The 9,191-nt window shown below is 46.5% G+C and overlaps 1 protein-coding gene across 1 annotated transcript in view; it reads right to left on the reverse strand.

Annotated features, from left to right (window-relative positions):
- Positions 1-8,311, reverse strand: part of TMEM178A (transmembrane protein 178A) — a 51,321-nt gene extending 43,010 nt beyond the window's left edge. The window contains exon 1 of the mRNA XM_049652248.1: positions 7,824-8,311. Coding sequence (XP_049508205.1) covers positions 7,824-8,223 — 400 coding nt within the window. The 5' untranslated portion in view covers positions 8,224-8,311. The remainder of the gene's footprint in view (positions 1-7,823) is intronic.
- Positions 8,312-9,191: the final 880 nt, after the last annotated feature.

The following is a 9,191-nucleotide window of genomic DNA, read 5'->3' on the forward strand; positions in this document are numbered from 1 at the left end:
CATAACACCCATATTTTTCACTAAGCAGCCTCTCATCTTCAAAGGCATTTCCTTTCCAACACTCAGTAACATTTGTTGACTGATCACTGAGTGAAGCAAATGCTCACATCCCCTACACCAAAGAAAAATTCCTTAAAATGTTAAACAAAAGAGATCCGAGCCAAATATAGGTTCCCCACCCTCCCCACTCCACCATTCTCCCAACCCTGCCTGTTCCCCTGTGACAGACCCGAAGTCTGCATGTCAGTGCTTATTGGCAGATGAAAGGATCAGTGTTGATTTGCAGTTGAGTGACCTGTTGCAAAGGGACAGTCAAGCCCCCCTGGAATTATCGATACATTCAGAATTTCCAACTTCTGTTCCTGGAAACTTTTCCCTCCGTACCTATATGGTATCAAATTACCCGGAGAGACCAAAAGGGAACATAGTACATCCTCTAGGTCCTTAGAGGAGAAATGAGTCGATTGATTTTTACCTGTGAACAAAACATCGAAAAGTGTGAACACTTTTCTAGCAAGTTCTAGAAAATCATTCCATGTGTCCGCAGTAATTTAAGATCACAGAAACTAAAATACGGTTGGTATTGTTTCCCTTCTTTCCCTTGCTAATGCATCCTCTGATGGATGCCCCCATGACATTATTGTTAGGTCTGCAATCAGGTTATCTGGCTGAACTCCAAGAAAGATGGAGCGCAGCATATAGTTTCCAGTTAACTCCGCAGCAAACAAAGGCTGTCGGCCTCAAACGGCCAATGCCTACTCTCATGCTCCAAGTTCAGTCACATCCTTTTAGTTAAAACTTGCAATAAAATAGATTAATCACTGCAATCACTTTTAACCACAGAGAAACACTGTAAGAAAGTGGGGAAAAAAATAAACTGACATAAATTTTATCAGGTTTCGAAGACAACGTCCACTCTATTTACAGATGCCTTTATTTTGATAAAAATCTTTACAACCAGTTGTGCAAAGCTTTAGACAATATCAATATTGTGCTGGGTTTGTTTGGTTTTTTTTTTATCGTAACTGTAGGAAAACAAATTTTTTAAACCTAAAGCAAGTCTACACGGTCTTAAAAATGATCTTAGCTGAATTGCCCCAAAATGTGGAGTTAGGTTTTACTCCGAAAGAGACATGTTGGCTCTGTGACGTATTTACCAATCTTCCAGTTTGATTGTTTTTAACTTGTCCTTTCTATTTCACCAGTTGCTTTTGCAAGGGGGGAGGAAGTGAAGAGGATGACCAAATCTGATTATTTTTATTCTTTTAGCCAGCAAGCAGTACCAGAAAATGGAACCCAGATGTTCACGCGATTGGGTAGCAAAGAACAGTGGAAGCTCCCTGAAAGGTAAGATGGGAACAAGCAAGGTGGGCTGAGGGAATGAAGAGACAGCCACACCAAGGTCACAGCTTGCTTGGCAGAGGTCACAGACCAATAATCTGGGGTGCACTGCACTTCAGGTATAAGGGAGATCAAAGGAAAGGTCATGCTTGGTAAGTGTTGGGAACACCGGATGGCCCGCCTAAATTCCTTCAATGTTCCCACTCATTACGGTCTCCAGCTCAGCATCCACACTGGGAGTCTCCCTTGTTCCCTCAATGGCATGTAACGTCCAGATGCTCCCCTAACAAAAGCTTATCTTCTACAGCAATCAAGAACGCTTGCAATTACCAGTAGCCTGCCTGATGGGATTTGAGGGCTCTTGTTGAGCTGTGGAGAGAAAAATCAGTAGCTAACACAAAAAAATCACAGCAACTTGGATCTAATTGGATATGAACTTTCTATGACATAGCAAAAACTCTTCCTTTTTTCTCCCTCAAAGCTATTGCTAAATGTTATCCATGAGACATGGTGGATACAAATGTCATTGATTCTGGCAATTTTGATCACAAGCCACTTAACACACCATCCACTTTTGTGTTTAGAAGTCCGTTTTAAAAGACAATTCCTATGTGCAGACGGAAAGAATTTAAGCAAGTATTTTTTTTTTTTTTTTTTGCTAGCACAGTGGCAAGTCAGAATTTAATTTCTCTTCAAGATAACCTTCAGGAGCGTTAGCAATAGAACGTGTGGAAACACACTCTGTTCAGCCTCAAAACGCTGTGCGGCAAAACTACAAATCTAGTCGTTAAGAGTTGTGTGGTATGAGCCGGCGGTTGTTTAATCAAAAAGAGCTCATTTAATACTGTGCCTAGTGTCAGAAATGATGCAGAAAGAAAACGTGTCTTCTTCCCCTCGTGCAAGATGAATGTGTGTGACATAACAGTGCACGGGGAGATCCCCCATGAAGTTCAGCCAGGATGGGAAAGATCACTCCTTTCTCTGCTCAGATGAGAGACTTGGCTCTGCTAACGAGCTGGGAGAGAAACGCTCTTCAAAGTGGGGTGTGTACGTGCCACCTTTTGGAATGCAGGGTGAAAAGAGTTGAACTTCTGTCGATATCTATTACCACATCCCTTCAAAATTTGCTTCTGTCTGTGCTTTATGATGCATGTGTTAGTATGGTCCATGCACATAATTTAAAAATGAATAAATACAAGCGATATGGAGTGCTGCTCAAAACGGTTTCAGAGACCACTTGCTTTGAGAAAAAAGGAAGAAAAAGGAAGTCTTATTGATATCCCCAGCACCCCCAAAACTAAGGAATCCCTTTGCCAGCGGCATCTTCTGGTCCAAGAGAAGATCTGGGGACAATATGTGACCTAATGGGTCAGAGGGGAGAAACAGTGCTAGTCTCTCAACTTTCCTAGATATAGCTACTCTTGGGAGATAATTATTCTAACACAAATGATACTTTGGTCTACAAATGAGCTGAAGAAAAGCATCAATCTAATTCTGTGTCAGGTAGAACTTTGTGGATCCTGTACAGACTATTAATTTCATGGAAAATAAGCAACAAGGGAAACAGATAAATCATTAGCAGAGTGATCCAGTGAATTTCCTATCAATTTTCCTACTTTCTTTCTCTTGCAGAGAACAAAATGACAAAGTATTTGTGTCCCACTGTCTTTGATATCTCTGTTTATCTCATTAGATGAAAAATGCTTCTGAAACCACAAGGACATGTTTTATTTCAAGTTTCAGGAATTCAATCCCAAATGATTTATACAAGTTAACATTATGCATACAGAATTATGATCTTCACATTTCTGAAATTCTATCCCTTTAAATTTCATAAAAACAAAACACTGCAACATTCATTTTCTTTTTGTTTATTGCAGGCAATATATGATTAGAATTTGATCTCCATCAACAAGGCACATATATTTGAAACGTAATGTTAATTGCTTTTAATGAAGATTTTTAATTAAAAAATTTTAGGAAACTAAAGTGAAGGCCAGTAAGAACAGTTGGGACTTCTGATATAATTTCAATGACTAATCCCCATTCAAAATTAATTTCTCCAAAGCTCACCACATAATGTATTCACAAGTCTCATCAATGTTTATTTATTAAAATCAGTGTTTTCAGTTACTGAAAGCAGCATTATATAATGTTTCCAACTGAGATTCCTTCCATCTGCCCTCCTATTTGAATGTTCATCGAGTGGTTTAAACAGAGGAGTTGTACTTGGAACAGAAGGGCCGGGGACCCCAAAGGGCAGAGCACTCCATCACTATGCACTGTACTCTCTATCATTTGCCAACCAGTGCTAGCTGCCCTCCCCAAGTGCTCTTCCCATAACCTACTAAGTGCAGTTACTACATAACCCACTAGAAACTAACTGCACCACTTGATATGAACTCTAACGAGGAGAGACGTTTGTATGCATTGATTCATTCCTGTATCCTCCACATTGACAGTAATACCGGGTACCTAATATATATCTGTTGAGTGAATAAATCCGATGGATGAATGAATGAGTCAATGAATGAATGAAGATCCTGTCTTTAGGTCACCTCTTCTCATTTCCTGGGCTTCTTATTTAATCCGTGCCACATCTACCCGCTTTACTGGCTTTCTGTGACTTTTGCATGGACAGGTCGCATTCAAAATTCTAGCAGTCCCGGTGGCACTGAGGGGCCTGAGGCTCTATGCTTTAAGTCTATTCTCTCAAGTTCCTGCAACCGGGGTCTCTCAACTTTTATATCCTTCTTACTGCCAAGTGGAGGATGACTTCTTTGGATATAGTCCCTACTTTGACCAGTGAAGCTTCCTTAGCATCAAAAGTTAGCTGCAAGAAGGAACTACACGGAAGAATAATTTAGAATCAACGGACCAACTCAAACACAAAAGAGCCGCACGTGGCAAATCTTCCTCATATTGCCTTGAACATAATAGGCTTTCAGTGGCCACTTGCCGCACTGGATAGTAAACTATGGAAAAATACAGTGTGAACCTAGTATCTCTAAAGCCTTTACAAGCTATCCCAGTGGGCAAGAGAGTGAAATGTGGACTGGTCAGCATAGGGCTGGTTAGAGGACTTTGCAGCTGGAAAAACAAATGTCTTCCAATTGTGCTGTCGAATGGCCCTCTGTCAGCCTGGTAGGCTCTATCTAGTCTTGGTTCTTAATGGATTTATCACTAATAACTTCACCACCATTCTCACTGAAGGTCCTGCTTGTAGGGCCAGTCTAGACCTCCTAGGGTCACGCTGGGCTAGCAGTGAACTAGAATCATAAATGAAGGGTGACGATCAGAATTTGGTGACTTTTCCCAAATATCTGTCCCATCGAGACCAATGCTTTTCTGGCTCGTGATTTCTCTTCAGTAGAGTAAGATGACATAGACTATCCGTCTGTCCGTGTCATTTCTAAACTAATCTCTCATTCTCTACATTGAGACTGTTTCTGTCTCCTCTGCATCTCTCAGAAATACTTGCCTGGCCTCCAGGAACACGAAATACAAATGATCCCAACTATGAGAATGTTTTCACATTATCAACCCACACTTTCTTCTCTGCAACTTTTACTCACCTCCAGGCTTGGCCTTCTAAGTCCGTATGTAGAACAGCTAATCTCTTTCTTTTTCTCTCAAAAGCTCACTAACTATCCCAGGCGGTTCTGTGGCCCTTGCCCACCCCACCCCACTCTCCCATTTGAATCTACTTTCCTTCATTTCTCATGGTTAAAATTTCTGAAGGTTAGAACTCATAAACAAGGCAATTCAGAGAAGGAAGTAAAAATAGAACATAAGACCCTAGTTATCTAAATTTTTAAGAGAGATGTGATTTCAACTGCTAGATGTATATGACTCATTTAAGAAATTCATCCCACAGCCACTAAGGTCCGATGCCAAGACAAAGGTAATAATGTTTCCCTAATACTGATGCCAAAATCAAATTGTTCATAGAATCACAGAATTTTAAAGCCGTTCATTTTGCCCATTCATTTCGCAGCTAATGAGACGGAGATCCATAAGAGTTATATAACCAGCCCAAGGTAGATTAGTAGGAATGTTGAAAGTACTTGACACATTTTTGGCCATCTCCCAAAAAAACAAATTATGATCCTATAATGTACTGATATCTGTCATTTTCTCCAAACTCCTCATGTCTTAATAATGTCAGCTCATTAACTTCCCAGAAAGCTAAATTTACACTGTTATTATTACAACAATGTTAAATTTTAGAACTAGAAAATTCCCTAAAGAGTAGTCAGCTTTCCTGATACCACAGACAAGCGAACTGAAGGCCAATGAGACCCAGACACTTCTTGGAGGACACATTGCAACTGAGCAGCAGAGCCCGTGTCTTCTGGTTACAGCCTAGAACCCTCTAGTGTTCTGCACAAAGAATGAGCTAAACACCATCAATATTACAAAGCTGATATTGCTTTCATCTAAAACACCGCATTCATGATGAGAAAAATATAATTCTTTTAACTAGTATAGGAATCTTATGGAAGTGCTAGTCTGGACAAACATTTGCCAGAAAGACTGTAGAAGAAGGGAGTTTGAACAATAGGCAGGAGATTGGATTCAGTGACCTCTAAAGTCCCTTCCACCTTTAGGATCATTTGATTCTGGACTGCCCAAGACCTGGGCACCACAGCTAGCCAGGGCACTTCCAGAGGTGGGGAAGGTGCAGTATCCCAAGGTGGGGGTGGGGAGGTGGTCCTTCTCCTGTTGTCAGGTTAGATTCTGCCCTGCTGTCCCAGGCATTCCTCTCTAGCCAATTTACATGCAATCAACTACCGTAGGCATAGAAAGAGTGTAAGGCAATGCAGCTCTCTCGTTTCCAAAGACAGACTACACTGCTTAGCTTTCAAAATTGCCTTGCCTAAATGAGCATTCCATAACTGAGCCTCCAAATTCAGCTTTTGCAGTTTGTTCATGTACTATGCTACTATCAGAATTAATTATGCAGCATCTTCATGAGGTGAAATCAGATTTGGATGCGAGTTAGGAGAGGAAAGAAAAAGGTTTACTTCCTTAAGGAAGGCTTCTGTCCTTATCCTCCCCCCCCCCCCAAAAAAAAAGCTCTGGAGTCCTTCCATGCACAGACAGATTTCAGATGGCAGTCCCCAGCTGAGCTAGCCATGGGAAGGAGGAAGTTGACATGTATGAGAAATGAAGAATATGCCAACTAACAAGACTCTGAAGGCCAAACCGTTATTAACCCACTCCTTTCTACGTGATTCCGTTCCACACTATAATTCAACACAAGTCCCTTCTCTGGCTTTCCTGAATGGCTCCTAGATACTAAAACATACAGATTTGAGACTTTTTCCTTTTTGCAAGAATGAGTCCAAGGGAAAGAAGGTATGCTTTTTCATCTCAGAGAAAAAGAATGTACATTAAGAGTGGAACCCTGAAAGTTAGAAGGAAGTTTCACCCATAGGACAGAATCGTTGAATATTTTTACATGAATGAGATTACCAAAAAAAAAAAAAAAAAAAAAAAAAAATCAAACTTTTGATTACATGCATGGGACCCAGGTGTTGCACAGACTTCAGAAGAGCAAACTGATGCTGTACAACTCAGTACCCAAAACCAAAACAACAAAAGCAGCCTTACACGGTATCCCAAACACGAGAGACTCCACTCCAAACCCAGAAAGCTGCACTTTAAAGGGCTTTGGAGGGTTCTCTCCTCTCACCCTGGCGTGCCTAGACACCGAGGATGGTGTGAGGAGTGATGGATCCGGAAGGCTGGAAAAAAAGTAGACGTCCTATCTGCGTGCAGCTGCCTCACCAATGAATTAATGCTATCTGAGGTCTAATCAATACGAACCCTGCACTTTGGGGTTGGGAAGAAAACCTCGGGCCTCCTTAGCTTCCCATTAGCCTGCCAGGCTGGGATGACCACACCAGTTCCGTCTAATGCCGACAGGAGGACAATACAAGAAAAAGCCCCTTTCTGCCTCTTCTGAGGCTTGCACCACTTTACTTCCAAAGGTATTTCTAAAAGGAAAGCACAACTTGAGAGGTGGCCGGCTCGGAAAGGTCGGGTCTTTCTTATTGTTACCCTCCGTAGGGGAGCAGCGGCGAGAAAAGCTGCACATGCATTCCAAGTCTGGCAGGTGTACAAAGACAGAGAAGGACGAGGGGAGAGGAAAGGAAGAGGGGCACAGGAGGCAAGGAAAAGAAAGAAGCAGCTAGAAGCCGGGGGTGGGGGCTACAGCACAGGCTTGAGGGAAGGAGGGGAGGGCAGGATGAGAAGGGAAGAGTCGTGGAAAGAAAGAGCGAGAGAAGAGAAGAGGGGAGGGACGGGGAAGCAAGAAAGGACGAGAAAGGAAGAACCGAGGCGGCCGGGAAGGATGAAAGAATGGGCCGGGGAGAGGGGCGCGGGGACGCGGCCGCGGGGACCGGCGCGCCCCGGGGGAGCCGCGGGCTGCGCTCCCCGCGCGGGCGCCCGGGGCGCAGGGCGCGCCCGCCGCTCACCTTTCAGGATGAGGGTGTCGATGTCCCGGTCGATGCCCAGGAAGTAGCACTTCCTCCAGAGGCCCGAGTAGGTGGCGAAGAGCGGCCGGCCGCACTCGGCGTCCAGCCCGCCGAGCCCCAGCAGCGAGCGCCAGGACTCGGGGTCGGCGCGCCCCGGGCCCCCCGGGAGCAGCCGGCGCCCCAGCGGGGGCGAGTCCCGCAGCGGCAGGTGCGACAGCGGCATGAGGCGGTTCTTCTGGTCCGGGGGGTCGGCGCCCGCGCGGCTGCGCTCGCAGCTCTCCTTGTGGCGCCGGGGGTCGGTCTCGTACCAGTGGTCGGTGAAGATGGCCGTGACCAGCAGCCCCAGGGAGCAGAGGCTGAGGCCGAGGCTGAGCGCCGTGACGAGCGCCCGCGGCTCCATGGCTTCCCGCCCCGCCGCAGCCGCCGGTGGGCTCGCGCGCCGCCGCCAGACACAATGCACTTGGCCTCGGCTCTCCGCCGCGCTCCCTCCCGCGCTCCCCCACCTGCCCCCCACCTCCCTCCCTCCCGCGGCCTCCCCGCCCCCCGGCTCCCCGCCCGGCTCCGCTCCTCCGACCGCCCCCCCCCGCCCCCACCGGGCCCCCGGCTCCCCGCCGCCCCCCGCGCCGCTCGCACTTTCTGGCCCTCCCCCTCCCCCTCCTCCCCGGCCCCGCGGCGCCCCCCACCCGCTCACTCCCCTCGCCTCCTCTCCACCGCCCGAGCCTGCCGTCCGCCCTTCTCCCCGGCGATCCCCCTTCCCTTTTAATCCCTCCCCGCCGCCCTCACTTTTCTCTCCTGTCCTCCTCTCTCTCTCCCTAACCCTGGCCCCACTTCCCCCTACTTTTCTTCAACTCTTCCTCTCTCTTTTCCCCACTCGTTTGGTCTCGCCGTTCGCCGACTCCGTGTCCCTTTATACCCCTGCCCTGGACTGGAAGCTTCTCTCCACCTACCCCCGAGCACGCTGCCTCGCGTCCTCTCCCCTCCAACGACCTTAAAAGACATCCACCGAAATCAGACTCAGTCTTGTCACTTGTCCAAGTTGATTTTGATCAGTGTCCCGTTTTGCACCCAGAAGCAAATCCCATCCAGAGCTGGCTGCGTGGTGATATTTAACTCTTTGGAATCGTGATCTGGAGCTGGAGCCCCTGTCTCTCGACGCCTGAAGGATGCAGCCTCTTAGACCCCTTGGCCGCTCTCTGTCGGTGCTCTCTTTCCCTCTCACTTGTCCACTACAACCTCCAAGCCTTCTCTCTGCTCCAGCCCCTCTTCTGGGGGTGGGGGCTGGGGGGGGCGGGAGAGGCACCGAGTGTCACTGGAGCGATGGAACGTTGGCGGGGGATGTTCTTCCACTTCCCCTGAGCCTGTTGTGAG

This window comes from Panthera uncia (genome assembly GCF_023721935.1).
Source record: "Panthera uncia isolate 11264 chromosome A3 unlocalized genomic scaffold, Puncia_PCG_1.0 HiC_scaffold_12, whole genome shotgun sequence".
Taxonomy (NCBI): domain Eukaryota; kingdom Metazoa; phylum Chordata; class Mammalia; order Carnivora; family Felidae; genus Panthera; species Panthera uncia.